Raw genomic sequence first — 24,255 nt, 5'->3', positions numbered from 1 at the left:
ATGTATATGTGTGTGTGTGTGTGTATATATATATATATATATATATATATATTAATATTAATTTATTTATTCTTTATAATTATATATTTTTCATGCATTTTAATAAGAATAGTTTTTCACATTTTTATTTGTTTTATCTTTGTGTGTGTGTTTTTTTTTTCCTTTTTCCAACCAACATATTTTTTAATCGTAATATTCGAAGTTAACCCATTTGTCAAAGATGGTGCAAGGTTTATATGATGTATAGTTAGGAGTTATTTCACATACCTCACTCTCATGAAGGGGTTAAATGTGAACTCATCAGCCAGTGTAGAGGGAATGGTTGGCTCTCCGTTATCGTATTTTTCCTAATCGGTGTAAGACAAGGTTATTCAAAAACCTGTGCTATGATCATTTTTGCTGCTAAAGTGAATACGAGTTCAAGAAGAGTTAAACACCTTAGCCCATGCTAACTTTTTCTGGATGACCTCATTATTTGGTTCAACATGCCGAGCAAACTTCAGATTATTGATGGTGTACTCATGACCACAGTACACACGCTGAAACAAAAGCAAATTGTAACTTAAGAACGTGACTTTAGATGACCTAAAACATCTATTTCTGTAACCGTGAAGATAGCATAGCATTCAATTGCATTTATTCCTTTAATAATAAATGATCAGTCAGTAGCATTTTATAGGAAAAAGGCAGAGATTTCAGTTTAGATGGTGGAATTGTTACCGTCTCTGGAGGAAGACGGCCTAAAACCTCGATCAGGGCTTTATACATCTCATCAGCGGTACCCTCAAAAAACTTTCCACAGCCGGCCACGAACAGAGTATCGCCTGTTTATAATGTGAACATAACAAAAAACGACTGATTGTTAATACAGTCATACAGAAATTAATACTTTTATTCATTATGGGTGCATTAAATTGATCAAAAGTGACAGTAAAGACATTTATAATGTTACAAAATATTTATTTTTCAAAGAAATGCTGTTCTTCTAAACTTTCTATTCATCAAAGAATCTTGAAAAAAAAAATTATCATGGTTTCCACAAAATTATGAAGCAGCACAACCGTTTTCATCATTGATAATAATCAGAAAGGTTTTTCGAGCAGAAAATCGTATCTGAATGATTTCTGAAGGATCATGTGACACTGAAGACTGGAGTAATGATGCTGAAAATTCAGCTTTTAATCACAGGAATAAATTACATTTTACAATATATTCAAATAGAACACAGTTGTTTTAAATTGTAATAATATTTCACAATGTTTCTGTTTTTACTGTATTTTTTATCATTTAAATGCAGCCTTGGTGAGTAGCAGAGACTTTTTCAAAAACATTAAAAAAAAAAAAAAACGTACCTACTCCGACCTTTTGATTGGTAGTGTATGTAAAATATGTCTTGCCTGTAAACACAGCTGGTGGTTCGGTGCTGTTTTCTTTTGTAACAAAATAGCAGATGTGACCGCTGGTGTGACATGGCGTGAACAAACACTTTACATTCAGGGAGCCCACCTGGAATAATAAAAAAAAAACATAAGAAAATAATAACATTGACAAATCCTACAATCTTAAATGTGTCCAGCAGTATAAAATGGATGATTCTGATTGGCTAAGCTGCACTCAAATCCAATTTATGCACATATGTGATTATACAATACCATTCAGAAGTTTGGGGTCGGTAAGATTTTTTATGTTTTATAAAGAAGTCTCTTATGTTTATCAAGGCTACATTTATTTGATCAAAAACACAGTAATAACAGTAATATGTGAAACATTATTAAAATTTAAAATAACTGTTTTCTTTTTGAATATATTGTAAAATTTAATTTATTGCTGTGATGCGACGCTGTATTTTCAGCATCATTACTCCAGTCTTCAGTGTCATGCTGATTTGCTGCTCAACAAACATTTCTGATTATTATTAATGTTGAAAACAGTTGTGCTGCTTCATATTTTTGTGGAAACCATGATAATTTATTTTCAAGATTCTTTGATGAATAGAAATTTTAAGGGGTCATATGATGCAATTTCAATTTTTCCTTTCTCTTCGTTTCAGAAAGGCGGGGCATAGAGGAGCAACAATAATGTACATTATGTGGAAAATAATGTGTTTTTTTAACCTTAAACCGCATAAACATATTTCATTATTACACCAAATACACAAAATAATGTTCTTTTTAGCAACGTCATATGACCCCTTTAAAAGAACAGAATTTATTTGAAATATAAGTATTTTGTAACATTAATAATGTCTTTCCTGTCATTTTTGATCAATTTAATGCATCCTTGCTGAATAAAAATATGAATTACTTAAAAAAAAAAAAAACAATCATACTGACCCCAAACGTTTGATCAGTAGCATATACGGTGGTGCTTGAAAGTTTGTGAACCCTTCAGAATTTTCTATATTTCTGCATAAATATAACCAAAAACATCATCAGATGTTTCACACAAGTCCTGAATGTAGACAAAGAGAAGCCAATCAAACAAATGAGACAAAAATATTTTCTTTCCAATTGAAATTGAAACTGAAAAACAGTTGATAGGAGGAAACCCGCCAACATCACAGAGTTGAAGCGTTCTGTACTGAGGAATGGGCTAAAATTCCTACAAGCCGTTATGCAGGACTGATATTTCACATACTTTTGCCACTCACAGATCTGTAATATTGGATCATTTTTCTCAATAAATAAATGACAAAGCAAGTATGTGACCCTGGACCACAAAACCAGTCATAAGGGTCAACATTTTTTTTAATTGAGATTTATACATTATTATTATTATTACAATAAATAAGCTTTCCATTGATGTATGATTTGTTAGGATAGGACAATATCTAGCTGAGATACAACTATTTGAAAATCTGGAATCTGAGGGCGCAAAAAAATCTAAATATTGAGAAAATCGCCTTTAAAGTTGTCCAAATGAAGTCCTTAGCAATGCATATTACTAATCAAAAATTAAGTTTTGATATATTTCCAGTAGGAAATTTACAAAATATCTTCATGGAACATGATCTTTACTTAATATCCTAATGATTTTTGGCATAAAAGAAAAATCGATAATTTTTACCCATACAATGTTTTTTTGGCTATTGCTACAAAAATACCCCAGCCACTTAAGACTGGTTTTGTGGTCCAGGGTCACATATGTTTGTCTCATTTGTTTGATTGGCTTGTGTGAAACATCTGATGATCTTCTGGGTCATTTTTCTGCAGAAATATAGAAAATTCTGAAGGGTTCACAAGCAGCACTGTATTATGTAAATCAGACTTACTTTGAAAGTGTTGTAGTGTGTGACTTTCTGAGTTAAAGCTCCCACTCTGTCATCTCCCCCATAAACTGTCAGTCCTGGCATGAGCTTTACCAGTTTCTCATTACCTCCTGCATGATCCCTGGAAGTTATAAAACATCAAATCTTTTTTCCCACTCAAATTTTGTCATATCAGAGCATATAGGCTACACACACATATATACAGTGTATATATATATATATATTCTAAGTCTGACTCACCAGTGATGGTGAGTTGTCAGGACGGTTTTGAGCTTCACACCATGCTTTTTGACCGCATCTACAACCTGAGACAGATGACAATTATGAATCCATGGTATACAGTCTGTAATGTGTGATGCGCACATTGAAGTATTGTTACTTTCTGAGGCTCTACTGGATCGACTATGGCTGCTTCCTTCGTGTCTTCATCGATGAGGAGGTACATGTAGTTGTCGGTGAGAGCAGGCAGCAGTTCTACCTTCATGTCTGTCTGTTCCACCAGAGATGACTTCCTAAGAGCGGAGTGAAACAAGCCTGTGGGAACTATAAAACAGAGATTCACGATCAGTAAATGTTCCAGCGTGAGTAATAGATTTACATCATTTTAGATTGCATGAAAAACATACCATGGTTACCATAATTTCCACCAAAATACTTCAGTCACTACAATTTTTTGTTACTGTACAACAAATTTTGTATGTTTTTCTAGCTGGTAAAAGCTGGTTATTTATGGTCATAAGTTGGTTAAGTTCATTGTCCATGTTCCAAAAGTGGTTCACCAGTTTTAATATTTTAGCCTGGTATGTAGGCCTGTCACGATAACAACTTTTTGTTGTGCGATATATTGCGACAGAAATAATTGCGATAAGCGAAATTATTGTCATTTTAAACACCATTTTATGCCACTGAATATATAATCATAATGTAATGGCATAATAATGCAAGAAGGCCTACACACTTCCAAATGACAACAAATTTTTAAGAATATTTAGATCATGGAAATTAAGTATCAAAATATTAGACACCTTAAAAAACCTGAATAAATAATAAATAAACATTTTCTAACAAAAAGTGCAGTAACAAGTAGAAAAAAAGAAAAATGCACAAAGAACTTGTATTGAGATTTTTCCATCTACAGATTTTTCCCGGACCTTCTTTTCTCTGTAAGTTAAGGGTGCACACTATTGCTGAGAAACACAATCACTACTTAGCAGTCAGATGTCCGTATGCACAAAGGCACAGATTCCTAAACAAGGCCATAACTGCAGATGAAACTTTTTTTTTTTGTAGAAGCATTTAAAAAAAAAAATGTAACTAGCACCTCATGACTACATCACGTTATGTACGAGAAGCTGCAAAAGACAGGCTCAAGTGGAATGTGCAAAACATAGTAACATTAATTTTTAAGTAAATATAATGGGCGATATATTGCGTCACAAAAAATTATTGAGGTCATGTACATATATTGCACGATAAGTCGATATATTGATTATTGCGACAGGCCTACTGGTATGACCAGTGATAAACGCAATTGAACAAAATGGCAATGGCAAATGACAACTACAATAAGTAACAATTACTGTAGTAAATGTAGTATTTTGGTGGAAACTATTAACATTAGGGATGCACCGATATGAAAATTTTGGCCGATACCGATAACCGATAATTCTTTATTTTTGAAAGCCGATAACCGATAAATCTATATCCAAATTTTTATATACTTTTTGAGAGCCTGATTACAAAAAAGGTCTCATCATTAAAAGCCACATCCCAAACACTTCAACATAAGCAGCCTAGTTTGAACGGTGTACGTTTTAAAAATAATTTTACTCTCCCATTACCAAATTTAGTCATAAAAAAGTCTTACAAATAAATAAAATAATGCATAAATAATGCAAACAAGTCACTGGACATCATTACACGTGTAAAGAATCAAAATGAATTCGCCATAGATCAATAAAACGGAATAGCCTCTGCATGGACAATAATTAAATGATTTTAATTACTAAACCATATTGTTGATGAAAATAATAAGAGAAAAATACAAGTGGTTGTTATTATTAATAATGTATCAATGATTTTGAAAAAGTAACAAATTAATACCACGGTTTTAAATAGCAGCCGTTTGAGCTGCGCATGCTGAAGCTGAAGAGCTGAATGACCACGGTAAACTGAAGCGTTTTGGTGGCAGCTTATTTAACTCAAGGAAATGCATCCTGAGATTAATATTAATACAACATAAACATAATATTACAACTTATATATGTACAAAATGACGCAGTTATTGCGTGCTATAGTCAGAATGTGTGATCCTGTTGTGGATGCGCTCTTCCCATAACAACGCGCTGAAACACAGCAACTAAACCCAAAGAATTCACAACGTTTTATTATAATAATGTTCTCATTAGAATGTTATATACACGACATTCCCAATCATAGTTATTAATGTTGTGCACTGCTGTTTGAGCTGCGTGCGCTGAGCTAAAGATGCCCACCGGTAAACTGAAGCGCTCTTTTAACTTAACCAAACGCATTCTATATGAGATAAATCAGATATACATCAAATAAACACAATATTACAACGTACAATTGCACAAAAGGCTGCAAACGAACAGCGCACATCTGAAGTGTCTCTGAAGGAAATAATGCATTATTTATCGGCTTTAAGATATCGGCCAAATTTTCTTATCGGGCCGATAACAGAAAAAATGAGCATTTATCGGCCGATACCGATATGGTGGCCGATATATCGTGCATCCCTAATTAACATGATATATTTTGGAAAGTTTTGATCTATACTACCGTTAATAAAAAAAAATTGTTTTTAAAATTAGTCTCTTATGCTCACCATGACTGCATTTATTTGATCAAATATACAGTAAAATCAGTAATATTGTGAAATATTATTACAATTTCAAATAACTGATGATCTGAGGATACTTAAGATACTATTCAAATATGTTTGAATAAATTCAAACATAAATTTCTTATCATCACTGTTGAAAACAGTTGTGCTGCTTAATATTTTTGTGGAAACTGTGGGGATGATTATTTGTTTAAAAATCATCTGCATGCACAATTGTGCCCACTAGTGTGCATTTTAAATCATAACATTTAGGGCTCAATTCATAATCGGCCTAATTGATCTCTGGAAAATACATATCTATTATGCTCAAAGTTTTGATGCTGGGTCATTCTCTCTATATTGCATCTATGCAATACTGTAAACAATAATGCATTATCGCAATACATTTACATTACATTTACATTTAGTCATTTAGCAGACGCTTTTATCCAAAGTGACTTACAAATGAGGACAATACAAGCAGTCAAAACTAACAAAAGAGCAACAATATATAAGTGCAAATACACGCCTAATAACACCACACAAGTGAGAATTAAGAAATGTTTGATAAATGGTTTTGCAGCTTTCAATTGCACAATGCAGGACAAACAGAAAGCATACAGTGTTTACAATTAACTGTTACGTCCCTCCTAACGCGCGACATGTTGCATTCAATATATTATACGATCACTGTAATCGTGCAAGCAACATTTTATGCTCGCTAACGTATGTCAACAGCTAGGATGATGTAACTCGACTCCGTATAAGGAACAACTCTTATACTAAATCATAATCAAAACATTGACTCCAAAGGTTCTGTGACAGCGCTGACATGTGATTACATATCCATAAATAAGCCCTTCTGGTCATGCGCGAGTCGAGATGCTCGTGTAAACATACCGAATTTATGCGAGACAGCTCCGAGAACACCGAGAGTGCAGGCACTCACCGCCAGCGACCTGAACCACATACCAGGACTTCAGCTGTCTGATATCTCAGTCAGCACAGGGAGGAAGCAGAAAGTCTGGTTTAGCGTGCTAATCAGCCCACTTTTTAACTTTGACCCCTCGTTTAACCAATCCAAATCGGAGGAGTGTCGCGCGTGCTGCCGTAATCCACGCTGTACTTGACGTCAGGCTTGGCTTTTAAATTATTATTATTATTAATGTTATTTTTTTTATTCCAGAATATCATCAATACAATGAAGTACAAGCTAACTACAGTAAGCGGTAAAACGATTACAAAAATTTAAATTAGAACAAAAGACAAAAATAAAATATTTGTACATATTTTATGATGGATGTAACAAATAGATCAATAATACATATTAAGGAAATTCATTTTAAAAGTATTATTAATATTCATAACGCACATATATGATATAAATGTCTCTTTCACATTTCTCACCAGCTTTGACTATTTTTAGTTTGTTTGTTTGTTTTTCCTAAAAAGGTTTTTGTTGATGGCCTTGCCGAATAACGAAATGGAAAAGTACATCGAAATAATCTTTATAAATCGATCTTTTATTATTATTATTGTTATTATTATTATTATTATTAAACACTTGCTTAGGGAATACAAAAGTGAAAAAACATATGCCAAGGAAAAGAGCCAGTGGTTCAAGGATGGCCAAACAATACATAGCAATTAAAATTCAGAAGAGAGAGAGAGAGAGAGATAATAATAATAATAATAATAATAATAATAATAATAATAAATAATAATACAAATTTGACAACTACAAAAAAAACAATTACATTAATAATAAATAAATAAATAGAAAAAAATTCAACAGATCACATAACAATAAACATAACAATCTTTCCTACAAAACATAAAAATGATACAAAAACACCAAAAAGTGAGCATACATTCAAAGTTTTAGTTGCCTTTTTGTTACAGGAGGTAGACAAGGATTTAATATAGATCTTACTATGTTCTATAAAGTGAGAAAATTGGGAGGTGACTTTCATAATCTTGCATTTGTGAATAAAATATTTTTACAAGCAAAATAATTAGGTAGCAAAGAAAGTAAACCTTTTCATATTGCTCCTCAAAAGTGAAAAATCCAAACAAAATATCTTTAGAAAAGATCAAAGTCATCATGTTTGAAGTTTACAATGAACTGTTTTTCAAAAGTCTTGCCAACGTTTTCTGGTATGAACACAATGCCAAAAAAAGATGCAAGACCGTTTCTGGTTGTGAGTCACAGAAAGTACAGTTCACATCTGTACTTCATTTGAATTTTGACACAATAAAGGTTTTACCAGGATAGTACTGATGATTTATAAATCGAGCTTTTGTCATTAATGAGGGACAACTAGTGGCGTCAGAAAAACGTAATTAATATTCAATAACGCAGCGTTCGCTATAGGGCGGATTTCAAGAACGTTAGCGATAACTATTTAATATTCATAAGCTAAGCCTTCTCCGTAGTAGGAATCTTAATGTCGCTTTCGGGTCGGTAGTTGTGGTGAACGGCTTCAAAATAAGTGATGTCTTTTGGACTTAATTCCACACAATCGTATCAGTTTCTTGTTCGATTTGTTTGCACTATGTAACTAGAGTTACATAATTCGCACTGTACTAACGGGTCTGACCGCCCTTCGTTGTCGAGCGACCAAAGGTCATTTTATCTCCGGTTGCAGGTGTCGCTGCCTGGTGTTTAACTCCAAAATGAGCGCAAGGAATATTGCCCGCTTTTGGGAATGGGGAAGGAAAATTATATGCGTCGGGAGAAACTATGCAGATCACGCCATCGAGCTCAAAAATGCAATTCCCAGCGAACCTGTGCTTTTCCTGAAGCCCCCGTCTGCTTACGTTAGGGAAGGGTCTCCTATCCTGCTCCCCTTCTACACCAGCAACCTCCACCATGAAGTTGAGCTGGGGGTGGTGATTGGTAAAGGAGGAACTGCTATTCCTCAATCTTCAGCCATGGAGCATGTGGCTGGATATGTGTTATGCCTTGACATGACAGCTCGGGACATTCAGGACGAATGCAAGTCCAAAGGTCTTCCATGGACCCTGGCCAAAGCTTTCAACACCTCATGCCCGATCAGTGACTTTATTCCCAAGGAGAAGATCCCCAACCCGGGGAGCATCAATCTGTGGTTGAAAGTGAACGATATTGTGAAGCAGAATGGAAGCACATCCCAGATGATCTTTTCCATCCCATATCTCATAAACTACATCAGCGAGATCATCTCTTTGGAAGAAGGTGATCTCATTCTCACTGGGACCCCTAAAGGAGTGTCAAGTGTCCAGGAACAAGATGAACTTCAAGCTGGGATTGATGGCATTGTGACCATGACGTTTAAAGTTGATCGAAAAAGTTGATTTGAACTAGAATTAAAGACAGTTCGCTGCAAAGCACAACCATTGTGTTTGTTGATAATGCAAATACAATGTATGATAACGACACAATGATTTTAGAATCACCAGAATGGGGAACATTGTATGTTTTATCTTTTCTGAAAATAAAAATGTGCATCTGACTACATCATATTTTGAGGCCATCTTATACCATTCTATTTCTGAAAAATTATCTGAGGTTGATTTGCTTTCTCACTTTCAACTGCTGGTCATGGAAGTTAAAATGTGTAGAATTAACTTTTTACCAGGTCTAAATGCACTTTAATCAGAGTAGCTTTGTTTTTACACATCTCAGATGGTAACAGATTGACTAGATTATTGACATAATGGTATACCAGCTACAAGAAGCAACATGAAAACAGCAGCTCAGCCTCACATTATGCAGAAAAATCTGCATGTGGTTGCACTTGTGTCAAATTATGACACCTGAATAACGACGCTGTGCATAGTTTAATCTTGAGGACGTAAGTCTAACATATAATAGTAGGCAAAATGAGTTACTTAGTTATTAGCCATTTGTGATTGTTATATCAGAAAAATCAGATGTGGTTTCACTGGGAGTAAATCAGAGGTCAGCATCAACATGAAATGCTTATAGCTTGTTTTTTCCTTAAATAATTAAACCCCGTTTCCTGTAAAAGGCAAATAAAATACAATATACAAACAGAAATAGAAACATTTCTTATGCAATCCTGGCATAGGTTGCTTTTATTGACCTCTACATAGAGTATGAACGTACTTTATAGTTTTAAAGTAACACCATGCTCCATTACATATTCATTCACACAAACAATGTATTCATTAATCCCATTTAAAAGAAGATGTTCATGGAGGATTTTAGACTTTGAACTTTACACTCTTGGGTTTCCATTAATATGTAACAGCAGAAAAATCCAGCAGTTTACATGCAGACGAGGTTTAGTGATTGAAATCTCTGCACTTAGCAAACAAACAGTGATCTACAGAAACAGCAGCAGTAGTTTCCAAAATGGTATTGTTCTAAATTTGTTAATACAAACATTATTTCAAGTGGTAAATGTGCTAAACAATATCTAATAGATTATCTCTGCATGAACAAGTGGGGATGCAGAAATGATCAAATCAGCATTTGTGATTCTTACATTATCAAGTAACCAAATTAATTACACTTTTGTAACTACTGACCTATAACAGGAAAAGTAAGATCAAATGTAAACTACCATTTAAAGGTTTGGGGTCAATTAAATTACACTCTAAAAAATGCTGGGTTAAATACAACCCAGTGTTGTGTAAAATAGGGACAAACCCAACCAGGTGTCGCTGCCTGGTGTTTAACTCCAAAATGAGCGCAAGGAATATTGCCCGCTTTTGGGAATGGGGAAGGAAAATTATATGCGTCGGGAGAAACTATGCAGATCACGCCATCGAGCTCAAAAATGCAATTCCCAGCGAACCTGTGCTTTTCCTGAAGCCCCCGTCTGCTTACGTTAGGGAAGGGTCTCCTATCCTGCTCCCCTTCTACACCAGCAACCTCCACCATGAAGTTGAGCTGGGGGTGGTGATTGGTAAAGGAGGAACTGCTATTCCTCAATCTTCAGCCATGGAGCATGTGGCTGGATATGTGTTATGCCTTGACATGACAGCTCGGGACATTCAGGACGAATGCAAGTCCAAAGGTCTTCCATGGACCCTGGCCAAAGCTTTCAACACCTCATGCCCGATCAGTGACTTTATTCCCAAGGAGAAGATCCCCAACCCGGGGAGCATCAATCTGTGGTTGAAAGTGAACGATATTGTGAAGCAGAATGGAAGCACATCCCAGATGATCTTTTCCATCCCGTATCTCATAAACTACATCAGCGAGATCATCTCTTTGGAAGAAGGTGATCTCATTCTCACTGGGACCCCTAAAGGAGTGTCAAGTGTCCAGGAACAAGATGAACTTCAAGCTGGGATTGATGGCATTGTGACCATGACGTTTAAAGTTGATCGAAAAAGTTGATTTGAACTAGAATTAAAGACAGTTCGCTGCAAAGCACAACCATTGTGATTGTTGATAATGCAAATACAATGTATGATAACGACACAATGATTTTAGAATCACCAGAATGGGGAACATTGTATGTTTTATCTTTTCTGAAAATAAAAATGTGCATCTGACTACATCATATTTTGAGGCCATCTTATACCATTCTATTTCTGAAAAATTATCTGAGGTTGATTTGCTTTCTCACTTTCAACTGCTGGTCATGGAAGTTAAAATGTGTAGAATTAACTTTTTACCAGGTCTAAATGCACTTTAATCAGAGTAGCTTTGTTTTTACACATCTCAGATGGTAACAGATTGACTAGATTACACTGGGTTGTATTTAACCCAGCATTTTTTAGAGTGCATTATAATTTTTTTTAAAGAAATTAATAGTCAGCAAGGATGCATTAAATACAAAAGATTTCTATTTCAAATAAATACTGTTCTTCTGAACATCAAAGAATACAAAAAAAAAAAGTATCACAGTTTTCCAGAAAAATATTAAGCACAACTGTTTCCAACATTGATAATAATAAGGAATATTTCTTGAGCAGCAGATCATGCTGGGTTTGTCCCTATTTTACCCAGCACTGGGTTGTATTTAACCCAGCATTTTTTAGAGTGCATTATAATTTTTTTTAAAGAAATTAATAGTCAGCAAGGATGCATTAAATACAAAAGATTTCTATTTCAAATAAATACTGTTCTTCTGAACATCAAAGAATACAAAAAAAAAAAAGTATCACAGTTTTCCAGAAAAATATTAAGCGGCACAACTGTTTCCAACATTGATAATAATAAGGAATATTTCTTGAGCAGGAATAAATTACATTTTAAAATATATTATAATAGAAAACAGTTATTTTAAATTGTAATAATATTCAAAATATTACTGTGTTTACTGTATTTTTGATATAATAAATGCAGCCTTGGTGAACATAATAAGACTTCTTTCAAAAACATTAAAACATCTTACTGACCCCAGACTTTTGAACAGTAGTGTATATTGTGCATATTATAAAAGAGCTGCATAGTTGTGTGTGTTCATTGGTAGTAGCAGTTATTGGGAGTAAGCTTCTTCATGTTTCCCATGAGGTTGTACACATCATCGCTCTGAATGCTCCTCTGTGGGCTTTTCATCAGAGCCTTTCATACACCATCCACACAGGAAACACATCAGATCTTCTCCATACACTCTTCCTGAAACATCCTCACGTGCTTATCTAGCTCTACTGCTGTTCATTCTTGACTGTGAAAGAAAGCAAGAGTCAGATATCAGTATATCAGAACATCGTGCAACATGTCAAATGTATCAAAGTGTCAAATGTACTGTACATAGATAGAAGTAGAAATCACTTGCTTACTTTATGAAATATAGCATAGATTATGTTTACAGCCATTAGTGTAGAAATTCAGATAATTCTGAATATAAATATTTAATTGAATTGTATCAATTTTATTTTAAAATGTAATATACTTGTATTGTTTGTTGTGCATACCTTTAGGAATGAACTTCATAGAGCTGCTGAATATTCAGAAGCGCGAGAGGCCGTGTTTGGGTCCGTCATTCACAAACTCATGGCCAAGGCCATTTCCACACTTACCACATTTAACCTGTATAAGATGATACAGAATTCATTGTTCACATTCTCCACTTGCTCACCAATGGATCCTCTGCAGTGAATGGGTGCCGTCAGAATGAGAGTCCAAACTGTTGCTAAACGCTAAATTACACCAAATCTGTTCTGATGAAGAAACAAACTCATCTGCATCTTGGATGGCATGAGGGTGAGTAAATGATCAGCAATTTTTCGTTTTGGGATTAACTATTCCTATAAGCACTTCAAATTCTCAAAAAAGTTTCACCTTATAAGCGCCCCGTCTCTCCTTGTGTTTAGACACACTGTTGTGCTGGCCAGGGTGATGAATGCTCATATTTGGACCTGCTGGAGAACAGCTCATGTCCACATTTGGCACAAACATACATGCCTGCAGGAGAAACACACTGCAAGTCTCAGACAGAATCCCACTGGTAATATAAAATATTCTGGATCTTATTTTAAACAGTTATTAATTTGCCAAAAAGTCATTAGTACTACTATTCAACTACATTCTCTTGACAAATTAAAGTAAAAACTGTTGATGAATAAGATTAAACTGATCACTAAGAAGTAAAGATGAAGAAAAGCAACTCCGATTACCATTAACTTTTACTGTAGACTACCATTTTTATGATGCTTTGGCAATATTAAATGCCAAACAATCGTGTCAAAAAGTACTTCTATAATCTGAAGCAAAGGCTGAAAAGATCTTTCTTCTCTTAGCAACAGGAACCATATGTGATAACTTTAAAACAAGACTTCCGCATAGTTTTACTAATCAAATGACACAAGCTACATAATACATGGTATTATATAACACACGTCGCCTTGTTTAGGCTAACGTTACATGTTATACAGTACATCGGGGTCAACTTACCAGTCTCAAAAAGATCTTTATAAAACTCCCCTCCAGAGAACGAACAGAAAGACATGACTACACCGGCTGTGATAAAGTTCAGACGAACGACTGCAACTATCTGAATCAACTGGTGTTTTATAAACTCGGTTTGGATCGGAGTTAAATAGGAGAAGCGAGTTTGCACCACCACGTGACCACACAATCGCTACTGTACCACACACAGACGGTACTGTACAAGCCTGTCAAACAAGTTATTTTTAAAAATAAGACGTAGTATCATAAATGAGCCCAGATATTATAGCAAAATAATCGTTTCTCAACCATAAGAACCAACCATACAATAAAGCTAAAGTACTGACTGCACCTAGACCATATTTACGTAAAAAAAAACACTTCTGTGATACATAATTTACATATAAATTACATAACCTTATCGATAAAATTAATAACTTTTTTTTTTGTAATGAAGATGAGTATTTGTTGAGATTTATGAAGAGTAGGGAATGCAGATTTAACGGGAAGCCTTGAAATTATCTATTTGTTTATAAATCTCTTTATATATATATATATATATATATATATATTGTACTTGCATCTGTTTTAGTTTTTAGTTTAGTTTTTAATTTTTGGAATAAAAAAAAATGCACAGTGATCCAAAGTCACTACATGAGTGCAACGACGACATCTATATGCAGAAAAAAATAATTGCATAACCTTTCACCTTCAACCTGGCGATTTACAAACGAAACGAGGAGATAAAATAGTCAGTTTTATACAGATTAAGTGCAGATTTGTTTTATCAAAATTATAGAAATAAAATAAAATAAAAGTCATTTTCACTCCGTTTATTTGTCGCCGCTCGGTGACCTTTCTCGCCATGTTGTGTGAAGCGCGCATGCGCTCTGTGGATTGCAGACTGAGGTCGATTAAAGGATTTTTGACATTTCCCTTCCAATTAATGGTCGAAAATGCCGAAAGATCATGATAAAGATGTGTATCCAGAGCCTCCCAGTCGGACCCCAGTGGTGGATAGGCAATCGGTTCTGCCGAATCCAGCTTTAATACTGTCGAAGCTCTTCTACTACTCGGTGGATTTGCCAGTGACTACATTCAGAGGTGAAGCGACTCCACACTAGTGAATCTGATACTGTTTACATCTGCTTATTCATCCCGTTTGATATATAGTAGCCTTTGAAGTGTGAAAGGAAAATTATGGACATGCATTTGTTTTTTTTTATCCCTCGTAATTTCTAAATGTTAACACTTTACAGTTCCTGGCCGTAAGAGTCAGTATCTCATCTAAGAGTCTTGAGTACATGTTGTTTAATATCAAACACAACCGTTTAACACTTATATTATGTCATATTATGTTGCATCAATTTTTATTAGTTATGAGTATTGGAAATATTTGTGAAACTATGATGTTTTTTGTGATTTTTTCTTCATTGGTTGTTGTTGTTGTATTGTTTGTTTTTTGTAATAGCAATGCATTTTAATTTAGGATCATTTATTGTAATTTCAGAAATGAAGAAATAGTTCACCCAAAAATCTGCTGAAAATTTACTCATGCTCAGACCATCCAAGATGAGTTTGTTTCTTTGTAACAGATTTGGAGAAATGCAGCATTACATCACCTGCTCACAAATGGATCCTCTGCAGTGAATGGGTGCCGTCAGAATGAGAGTCCAAACAGCTGCTAAAAACATCACAATAATCCACAAGTAATCCATATGACTCCAGTCCATCTTATGAAGTGAAAAGCTATGTTTGTAAGAAGACTTCGAGGCTTTTTAACTTTAAACCTTAATTTCTAGCGAGTCCATAAAACATAAAAAGTTCATCCACGATTGTCCTTTCACATCAAAATTCACCAACATATTTATTTATAACTGTTTTGCACAGTTTTTTTCTTATAAACAGTGCTTGATCTGTGCATTTTTCTCTCCCGATTCGAACAAAACAAGTTTTTCGCTGGAGAAAGCAATATTATGGACAGAGGACTTTATTTTAGGCGGGTTTTAAGTTAAAAAGTCTTAATGATTTATTTTTTTTTCTTACAAACATGCAGCTTTTCACTTCACAAGACATTAGCTGATGGACTGGAGTCATGTGGATTACTGTGATGTTTTTATCAGCTGTTTGGACTCTCATTCTGACGGCACCCATTCACTGCAGAGGATCCATTGGTGAGCAAGTGATGTAATGCTACATTTCTCCAGATCTGTACCGGTGAAAAACAGACTCGCCTACATCTTGGATGGCATGAGGGTGAGTAAATTTTCAGGTTTCGGTGAACTATTCTTGTAATGACTAAAACAAATGATAACTAAAATCTACTTGGCTTGTAATTCATGATCCTTATTTAATTGCCCTGCTTTTTGATCTACCAGACATTGTCGAAGGCATCCAGAGCGGTAAGAAGTCTCACTACTACCATCAGAAGTTTCGCCGTGTTCCTGAGCTGACTCGGTGCCAGGAAGGAGATTATGTGTGCTATTATGAGGCCGAGATGCAGTGGAGGAGAGACTAGTATGTTGCTTCAAAAAGCCTTGTAGTTCTATATCATTAAGCTTTGCATTGCATAATAAAGTTATGTGCACACAATCACTATTTTATTTTTTGTCTGCAGTAAGGTGGATCAGGAGATAGTGAAGGTGATCCAGGAGCGTCTTCGGGCCTGCCAGCAGCGTGAGGGTCCCAGTTATAGACAGAACTGTTATAAAGAATTGCAGCAGTTTGAGGAGGTTTCCAAGGCCTTTCAGTCACGCTGTGAGTATCGTGTCTGGTAGAAATCTTTTTCTGTGCAGTTAGCAGTGTCGTTTTAAATCAATGGGACAAGTGCAGTTGTAGTAGATGTTGTCTAAAATGCTTTTCAGTTGACAATGAAACCAAAACTGTTTATATTGTTGTACAGAAATAATTTTCTGGCTGTTACCATCTTTAATTCTTCTAGATGGGGATCTTGGCGCGTACGCCAGCGCACGAAAGTGTTTGATGAAACAGAAGGAGAGAATGATGGCAGAGCAACAGACGGCATAAACCTACAAACCTCTCCTTTGGCTTTTCTATGTCAATCTCTCTTATCTGTGTATCAGTGTAAAAGTTTATTGGAAAGTGACTTCTCAGTAGCTGTCATTTAATAAAATCCCATCAGTTTTAAAGTGGTTATTACTACAATCCCATATATCACTTTCCTGTTACTTCTTTACTATTATTCACATTTGTGCTTCAATTTAATGTCAGTTGTGTTGGTTACGTATGGACATTTCCTACATTTTAAAAACCATATTATAGTTTATTTCATGTATGTGCTGGCTTATATATGCCATTTGCTGCTTTAAAGTCTATAAATCACAATACACTTTTCTGTAAATATATTTTGTCCCAGCCAAGCAAGATTTGGTTTCTAATGTACTGACAATAGTGTCAGCTACTGGACAGCAGGTACTCTGATGCACACATCAAGGTTGCACAGTGGGTTGACTGACCTCTTTAATGATCATTGCTTTGTTCTTTTGAACTTTCTCTTCATCAAACAATCCTGAAAAGTAGCACGATTTCCACAAAAATATGACAGCACAACAGTTTGTGATGTCACATCAAATACCAATTTAATAATATATTATAATATCAAATCTTTCTTGAGCAGCAAATCAGCATAGATTGATTTCTAAAGGATCGTGTGACACTGAATGTGACAATCAAAGCTATGCTTTGCAGCATTAGACAATATGGGTGCTTGAAACCCCTTAAGCCATAGTCACAAATATAGTAAATTTCCACCTAAACAAAAATCAGAAATTTGCCCACTTTGTTGGGACAGTTTTGGGTATGCAAATCAAAAACATAAATCCACAAACCATTTGCTTCCACGTAGCTTTTAAACATTAAAGTCAGACAACAGAGCACAGACTCAAAGACCGTTTTCTTTCTGGACTTTTATTTCAATCTGTTGTACAAAATTTAGGAGGCTGCCGGAAGAGCTCCCTGACTCCTCTGAACGGAGACCCTGGTGTGAGTCTTGGCCAGATGATCAGTGAATTCCTGAAACAGGACAGACACTTTAGTTTCAAGAAAGCAACGATGCATTTGTGAAAAGGAACAATGTGTGAAAATACACATTACCTGGTAAGGAGACTTGGCAAACACCGTTTCCTTCCAGAGATCAGGGGTCAGGTAGCTGTAGGTCTTTGAGATGGCATCGAAGGTGGCCTTGGCTGCAATGAGGAAACAGCAGTTATAATAACGGACATACTAAAACATGGACAGCTGCATCCCAAAACAGTGGCATTCAAATAAAAGTCCCTTACCAAAGTTGCCCAGAGTGGCGGTGCAGCCCCTGGCTGAGGTGTAGCAGTCATCGATACCAGCCATCATCAGCAGTTTCTTGGGCACGGGAGCGGACACAATGCCGGTACCACGGGGAGCAGGAATGAGACGCACCAGAACCGAACCACAGCGACCGGTCACCTGAGTGGATACACGTTCAGCCATTAAAAACGTGTCCAAACAAAAGTCAAACTGCGCAAAACCACGTTTGAAGACTCACTTTGCATGGCACGGTGTGTGGTTTTCCGATCTTGTTACCCCAGTATCCTCTTCTGACGGGAATGATGGACAATTTGGCCAGGATGATGGCGCCACGAATAGCGGTTGCTACCTCTTTGGAGCACTTCACTCCCAGACCAACATGTCCATTGTAGTCACCAATAGCAACAAAGGCCTAGAAGATTGAGAAACTGAGTGATTAGGAACTTAAGAGAATTGATAAGGATTCTGACTAGTACCTAACACTCAGGAAGCAGGAAGTCACCTTAAACCTGGTGCGCTGACCAGCCCTGGTCTGTTTCTGGACAGGCATGATCTTCAGGACCTCGTCTTTCAGTGCTGAACCCAGGAAGAAGTCAATGATCTCAGACTCCTACAGGAAAGAAAAACAGTAGGTTTCACAAAAGGTAAAGCATTTGTCACTTTTTGCAACTTTGAAGTCACAGTGAAACCGAAGTAGAGACATCTCTTTTCTTTTGTATGAGATCCAAGTTTAGAAGATCAAAAAAAAAAAAAAAAACTTGCAGGAAAAGGACTTGGTTCTATGCATCGGTACATTGAATTGTAGACTGGAGTGTTATTTTTCACCTGAAGATCAAGTTATGACACTGAACATTACAGCTCCCCCCCCAAGTGAATTCTTCACTTTAAGATCTGTAACATACATTCTGTATACTTTCAAATAAAGAGGATGAATTTCATGCGAACTTTAATACCTTGATGGGCAGAGAATACAGGTAAATCTCCTCCAGAGTCTTGATCTTCATGTCCTTCACCAGACGACCAAGTTTGGTCACGGGCACCCACTATATAAAACAGAAATATTGTCTATTGGTAAATGGAAACTGAAGCTACAACTATACATCTCATCAATTGTTTTGACAGCTACCTGCACGGCAAATAGAGAACATGCAGAAGAGTGAAAGAGCCAACATAACAGCACACAGTGTATATGAGAATGTATCTCTTAAATAAAACATTACATAAAGCCAGTTCATAACAGTCATAGCAAAGCAGGATTTAGGCGGTGCTTTACCTCCTTATCCTCAGATTTGCCTCCGCGGGCCCCGCGGCCTCTTCCACGGCCCCTGCCGCGACCACGACCGCGACCCCGGCCGCCAGTGCCGAAACCTCCGCGAAAACCTCCTCTACCACCGGCGTCGTCCGCCATTTGCTGTAAACCATGAAAAATTTCCGCGAATTAATAAACAAGTTAGTTTAAAGTCAGACACGTCAAGAAAAAAAGCACATGTTCAAGAGCCCGACTAAAACCTACTTTTTATCGATTATTATTATTACTATCCAACTTTGACATTTCAGCCTTAGTGCGAATACTGTGTAATTAACATCAATCATATCATACGAGAATGTATTCAATGAATAAACGAGCGGTTTCACCGGTGCCCCGCCATGTTTGACACCATCCATTTAAAACTGCTCTAAAATAACCTATCTACACAATTCATACGATTCATTCTTAGATCGCATTGTTACTAACCCGTAGACACATGTCTTCTATAAAAATGTCGTGTTTTTATTTTGCGATTGAGGAGATTTTAACAGATACTGCTTTAAAAAAAATGACAGACTTACGTGATGTGTATTCAGGAAGAAGAAGGCCGCACGAGAGTTCGCGGAGTATTTATTCCAGGGCAAGTATCGCGATATTTTGTCACAGCCGTGATATTGACGACCTCTAGCGGCAGTCGAGAGATCTGTGTCTGTTCTAGCAAAGCTATCCGATGATAAAAATAACATGAACGAGTAATGACATAACAAATTAGATCGTTACGTTAAAATAATTTATTAAAGAAATAAAAATAAATTACAGAGAAGAAAAAAAGAAGACATATATGTTCTGAATTGGTTTGTGTCTGTTTGTTTGTGAGTAGTCTGTTAATAACGGGGGAAAAACAATGTATGCAAATCTGGTCGTATTTTGTAACGATCAGGGAACAAATTTGGCGTGCTCAGAATTAGATTGTTTAAATCTAGTCAGATTTAGGCAAAGGAATTATTTTAAGTAAAGAATTGGGTGTTGGTGTTGCTTCTCTAGCTGTGTAGCCTACATAGCCTGGTATAAAGTGAGCACATAAAAGAAAACAAAACTTGGTCAATGGTCAAAAAACAAGCAAACAAACAAAAAACAGTCAGTCCCATCAATTCTGCCCCACATCTGAGACAACAGAAAAAAAAAATGTCTTCAGTGTAAGAATGAAATGTGCTGTCATGGTGCTGACCCTGCAAATAACAACGACTGTATGTCCAGTTCATGCACAGCAGCTTGAATACAATCAATACATTAAATGGCCAGTCCTTCAGCATTTCATTTAATTCTTTCCTCTCTGGTGTATTGATTTCAAAAACAAGTTCAGAAGATGAATCTTGAGTGTTTTAGCTTTCAAATGATGCATAGTTTATGATAGCTAATTGAATATTTTTATAAAACAAAGGTAATTAAAAGTACAGACATGCCTAAGCGCGCCGTTCAGGCCAGTGTGGGTTAAGAGGTTTAGCATTTAACTTAACAAATACAGTTAAACATAGCAAGAGTGCTCACGTGATCTGTAAAACACTTGTGAGAGGAAGGTCAACGACAGACAACATGTCGCAATCTTGGGTCACCCAACCACCATATTACAACATCAAGTTGATTTTTTTATCAGTACAAATAGCACACTTATGCTACATGACTAATTTTTAAATGAGTGCAAAAATCCAATATGTTGAAGTTAAAATTATAGCTTCTAGATTTGCAGGAAACTGCAGGTTTTGCAGATCAGCGGGACAAGTGTGGATCAGGGGTTTCGTTTTCTTTCACTCATCAAGATTTTGGTAAACATCTTCACTATGGTACCTATTCTGAAGACCTGTAGACTATAGGGAAGAATGAAAATAAAAGTTAGGCTATAACAAGCAATTTTTATTGTAAAATGTCATGAACATTTCTAACTTAAAACTCTGCCACATAGAAATTATTAGACATTATTGTGCATTTGCTAAAAATGTGATTGTGTGTTTTAAAAGAATAGTCTGAAAACCTTGTCTTGGGAAACTCTGTAGTGCGCCTGAATTTTGCCACCAACTAAGTTCCTCTTGGACAGTTCTTGCACCACTCCACTGAAGCCTAGCTGCCTAGCTGAGTCCTCCTGATGAGAAATTAATACTTTTATTCAACGAGGATACATTTATTTGATCAAAAGTGAGAGTGAAGGCATTTATAATGTTACAAAAGATGTCTATTCCACTTCACTACATTGCATCACATGTGACAAATAAAGAACCTTAACCTTAAACCTTAAACTCAGATAAATGCTATATAAATATTTTCTGAAGGATCACGAAGACTGGAATAATGGCAGCTGAAAATTCAGCTTTGACATCACAGGAATAAATTACATTTTAAAATGTATTCAAATGGAAGACACTTATTTTAAATTGTAATAATATTTCACAATATTACTATTTCATGCAGCAACATAGCATACCAGACAACAGAGGGCAAACAATACCTTGTTCTCACTTTTACTCCATCTTCTTTTAAAGACTGATTTGAATTGTCCAGTCTGTTGAAAAAAATAAATAAATTACTTAAACTCCATTAAACTTTCTTTAAAAAGTATTTTGAGGATGTAGTGACATTTTGTAAAGAAATAAAAGGAGTTGTGTTACATAGAATTAGGTACAAAAGCTAAAAGGTCATATTTGTACCTTATTTACTTCTAAATGGTGCATATTAGTGAAGTGAGTGACACACACAGCAGTGAACACACACACCGTGAACACACACCCGGAGCAGTGGGCAGCCATTTTTTGCTGCGGCACCCGGGGAGCAGTTGGGGGCCTTGCTCAAGGGCACCTCAGTCGTGGTATTGAAGGTGGAAGACAGCGCTGTACATTCACTCCCCCCACCTACAATCCCTGCCGGTACGAGACTCGAACACGCAACCTTGGGTTACGAGTCCGACTCTCTAACCATTAGGCCACGACTTCCCCCAGTACCTTAAATGTACATATTAGTACCTTAGCTTTTGTATCTACTGCACCAATGACAGCTTTGTACCTTTTCTCCTGAAAGTGTAACATGGCATTACTTTGAAAAGGTGTGTACTGTACTGTAATTGTACCTTTATGCAGATGATGATGACCAGGACAAGGAGGCTGTACACAGTCAGCAGGACTAGCAATGTCAACAACAGTGCTTGAGAGACATTTAAGCCCGTCTCTAGATACAAACACATCATGATACGTGTAAATTATGAGCAGAACGGTCTGGGGTTGTGCTGAATCTTCTGCTAGTTCTTACCTGAGACTTTCAAAGTGGTTCCCTGTCCGATTGCCTGCGCCCCATTGTGAGCCACATCCAGCAGAGCCGCTGCACAGTAATAAACCCCAGAGTCTGCTTCTGACAAAGAGCTGATTTTCAGGCCCTGGTGCTCCAGTGTGTACCTCAATGAGTGGCTTTTTAAATCAAGCTGGTAGTGAGAGTTTTTCCGGAACACATACCAAGAGATTTGAGGTAGGCTCTTTGGACAGCTGGACATGGTGACGGAGCATGGGATAGAGACGGACTGTTGCTCTTTTTTTCTTATCAGCTTTGTTGGCTGTTGGACGTCTACCTTACATCCGCTGACTGTAGAAATTCAGAATATATTTTGTTTAAAAAATAAACTGCTGATATTTCATATTATTAATATTTCAAGACTTCAATTCAAATGTATTTGTATAGTTCTTTTCACATTTCAAAGCAGCTTTACAGAAAATGCACACGTCTACATTACAATTTAGAGTGATCTTTTATCAGAAGTGAATGTGTCCAAGTAATGTTCATTTCATAAATGAACAGTTCAAGATAATATACAGTTATCCAATATGAATTAATTTTCATTGATTAAGTCACATACACAGAAAAAAAAAGGTGTAGCCTGGGATTTATTCTGAAGCAATTTTCACTGAGAAATTGCTAGTCAATTTCACAAATAATTACAAAGACATGGCAAAAACACGTTGATTTAAATTTGAAAGTTTGAAGACTATAAAGAGCATTTTCTTGTAAAACGTATTCCAACAATCTTTGTTTAACTTAAAACAAAAAAAAACATTTTTTTACAATGTACAAGACGTTTAAATAAGTAGTAGAATGATAGCTTTAAAAATTCGTCCTCTAGACTAGAACAATTAAATTTCTGCTCACCTGTGCTAAAAATAAGAAATGCGATGGTGAAGAAGAAACCAAAGTTCATGTTGTCACGGTTGTTGTGTGGCTCCTTTTCCTTTCATTAATGTCTCTCTGTGATTGATTTTTCAGTTTGCTAGATAGACATCGGAAAAAAGGTCTCACGCCTAACTGAGAAATAAAACCAGAAATGTGAAAAATGAGAAGTGACATAGACCCGTCCCCACAGTTCTTTCTTCCTTGTGTGAGACAGTTTGTCACCCTGAATCTACTGCTTTCAGTGACACGTGAGTAATGTGGTAAATATTTCTGCTTATGCCTGTGAAAAAGATAAAGTAAGTGGAATAATTATACATATACATCTATCTATCTACAGCACAGTAGGCTACACAATCATATAGAAATTAAAATTACTTTTTTCTTCGCTTTACAATGTTATGTTGATTAGTAAAAAAAAAAATTCAATAGTAACTATGTTTACCATAGTAATTTTAGTAAGGGAGCCTCAGTGGGCGTGGTCAGAGTCGGCTCGCGGCCGCACTGACTACACTTCCCAGCATTCATTGTGGTTTCGTTGT

General features: G+C 36.0%; 6 protein-coding genes and 1 pseudogene across 7 annotated transcripts in view; 3 read left to right on the top strand and 4 right to left on the bottom strand.

The window, feature by feature from the left end:
• Positions 1 to 7,147, bottom strand: part of LOC107670680 (hydroxyacylglutathione hydrolase, mitochondrial) — an 8,058-nt gene extending 911 nt beyond the window's left edge. The window contains exons 1-8 of the mRNA XM_016463364.1: positions 7,014 to 7,147; positions 3,648 to 3,811; positions 3,509 to 3,573; positions 3,272 to 3,389; positions 1,398 to 1,506; positions 721 to 824; positions 438 to 539; positions 268 to 347 (exon numbers count right to left, since the gene is read on the bottom strand). Of these exons, the coding sequence (XP_016318850.1) occupies positions 268 to 347; positions 438 to 539; positions 721 to 824; positions 1,398 to 1,506; positions 3,272 to 3,389; positions 3,509 to 3,573; positions 3,648 to 3,811; positions 7,014 to 7,083 (812 nt within the window). The 5' untranslated portion in view covers positions 7,084 to 7,147. The remainder of the gene's footprint in view (positions 1 to 267; positions 348 to 437; positions 540 to 720; positions 825 to 1,397; positions 1,507 to 3,271; positions 3,390 to 3,508; positions 3,574 to 3,647; positions 3,812 to 7,013) is intronic.
• A 1,393-nt stretch (positions 7,148 to 8,540) lies between these two features.
• Positions 8,541 to 11,617, top strand: LOC107670687 (acylpyruvase FAHD1, mitochondrial-like). Its single transcript, XM_016463372.1, has 2 exons — positions 8,541 to 8,761; positions 10,779 to 11,617. Exon 2 carries the CDS (start codon positions 10,807 to 10,809, stop codon positions 11,464 to 11,466), a length of 660 nt encoding a protein of 219 aa, XP_016318858.1. The 5' UTR covers positions 8,541 to 8,761; positions 10,779 to 10,806; the 3' UTR covers positions 11,467 to 11,617.
• LOC107670686 (acylpyruvase FAHD1, mitochondrial-like) lies at positions 8,757 to 9,600 on the top strand. The gene has a single exon (XM_016463371.1). It carries the CDS (start codon positions 8,790 to 8,792, stop codon positions 9,447 to 9,449), a length of 660 nt encoding a protein of 219 aa, XP_016318857.1. The 5' UTR covers positions 8,757 to 8,789; the 3' UTR covers positions 9,450 to 9,600.
• An 856-nt stretch (positions 11,618 to 12,473) lies between the features above and the next one.
• Positions 12,474 to 14,093, bottom strand: LOC107670667 (methionine-R-sulfoxide reductase B1-A-like; annotated as a pseudogene).
• A 730-nt stretch (positions 14,094 to 14,823) lies between these two features.
• Positions 14,824 to 17,140, top strand: LOC107670679 (NADH dehydrogenase [ubiquinone] 1 beta subcomplex subunit 10-like). The gene is made up of 4 exons (XM_016463363.1): positions 14,824 to 15,069; positions 16,344 to 16,482; positions 16,583 to 16,722; positions 16,907 to 17,140. The coding sequence occupies exons 1-4, from the start codon at positions 14,922 to 14,924 to the stop codon at positions 16,990 to 16,992; spliced, it is 513 nt and encodes a 170-aa protein (XP_016318849.1). The 5' UTR covers positions 14,824 to 14,921; the 3' UTR covers positions 16,993 to 17,140.
• Positions 17,141 to 17,872: 732 nt separating this feature from the next.
• rps2 (ribosomal protein S2) lies at positions 17,873 to 20,158 on the bottom strand. 2 transcript variants are annotated; one of them, XM_016463361.1, is made up of 8 exons: positions 20,095 to 20,158; positions 19,538 to 19,675; positions 19,218 to 19,307; positions 18,767 to 18,874; positions 18,503 to 18,676; positions 18,264 to 18,423; positions 18,079 to 18,170; positions 17,917 to 17,997 (listed from the first exon to the last, which is right to left on the bottom strand). In XM_016463361.1, exons 2-8 carry the CDS (start codon positions 19,670 to 19,672, stop codon positions 17,917 to 17,919), a joined length of 840 nt encoding a protein of 279 aa, XP_016318847.1. In that variant the 5' UTR covers positions 19,673 to 19,675; positions 20,095 to 20,158. The 2 variants fall into 2 exon arrangements, with proteins under 2 accessions (XP_016318848.1, XP_016318847.1); XM_016463362.1 differs by lacking the exon at positions 20,095 to 20,158 and having other exon boundaries at positions 17,873 to 17,997; positions 19,538 to 19,672.
• Positions 20,159 to 20,379: 221 nt separating this feature from the next.
• On the bottom strand, positions 20,380 to 23,961 carry si:ch211-139g16.8 (immunoglobulin superfamily member 6). Its single transcript, XM_016463341.1, has 6 exons — positions 23,696 to 23,961; positions 22,808 to 23,134; positions 22,629 to 22,726; positions 22,014 to 22,067; positions 21,543 to 21,650; positions 20,380 to 21,378 (listed from the first exon to the last, which is right to left on the bottom strand). The coding sequence occupies exons 1-6, from the start codon at positions 23,742 to 23,744 to the stop codon at positions 21,319 to 21,321; spliced, it is 696 nt and encodes a 231-aa protein (XP_016318827.1). The 5' UTR covers positions 23,745 to 23,961; the 3' UTR covers positions 20,380 to 21,318.
• Positions 23,962 to 24,255: the final 294 nt, after the last annotated feature.

Source organism: Sinocyclocheilus anshuiensis, unplaced genomic scaffold (genome assembly GCF_001515605.1).
Source record: "Sinocyclocheilus anshuiensis isolate Anshui unplaced genomic scaffold, SAMN03320099.WGS_v1.1 scaffold1165, whole genome shotgun sequence".
NCBI lineage: Eukaryota > Metazoa > Chordata > Actinopteri > Cypriniformes > Cyprinidae > Sinocyclocheilus > Sinocyclocheilus anshuiensis.
This window is presented reverse-complemented; position numbering and strand designations above follow the sequence as displayed.

Bases quoted from the DNA above. Each gene is read 5' to 3' on its own strand.
- LOC107670686 (XM_016463371.1), top strand. From the start codon at position 8,790: ATGAGCGCAAGGAATATTGCCCGCTTTTGGGAATGGGGAAGGAAAATT.
- LOC107670687 (XM_016463372.1), top strand. From the start codon at position 10,807: ATGAGCGCAAGGAATATTGCCCGCTTTTGGGAATGGGGAAGGAAAATT.
- LOC107670679 (XM_016463363.1), top strand. From the start codon at position 14,922: ATGCCGAAAGATCATGATAAAGATGTGTATCCAGAGCCTCCCAGTCGG. The intron at 15,070-16,343 runs GTGAAGCGACTC...TTGATCTACCAG, and splicing joins GCCAGTGACTACATTCAGAG to ACATTGTCGAAGGCATCCAG. The intron at 16,483-16,582 runs GTATGTTGCTTC...TTTTGTCTGCAG, and splicing joins ATGCAGTGGAGGAGAGACTA to TAAGGTGGATCAGGAGATAG.
- rps2 (XM_016463361.1), bottom strand. From the start codon at position 19,672: ATGGCGGACGACGCCGGTGGTAGAGGAGGTTTTCGCGGAGGTTTCGGC. The intron at 18,677-18,766 runs GTGACTTCCTGC...TCAATCTTCTAG, and splicing joins GTCAGCGCACCAGGTTTAAG to GCCTTTGTTGCTATTGGTGA. The intron at 18,424-18,502 runs GTGAGTCTTCAA...GTATCCACTCAG, and splicing joins CACACACCGTGCCATGCAAA to GTGACCGGTCGCTGTGGTTC.
- si:ch211-139g16.8 (XM_016463341.1), bottom strand. From the start codon at position 23,744: ATGAACTTTGGTTTCTTCTTCACCATCGCATTTCTTATTTTTAGCACA. The intron at 21,651-22,013 runs GTATTGTTTGCC...ATTTCTCATCAG, and splicing joins GGAGTAAAAGTGAGAACAAG to GAGGACTCAGCTAGGCAGCT. The intron at 21,379-21,542 runs GTTTTCAGACTA...TCTTCCCTATAG, and splicing joins ACAGAGTTTCCCAAGACAAG to TCTACAGGTCTTCAGAATAG.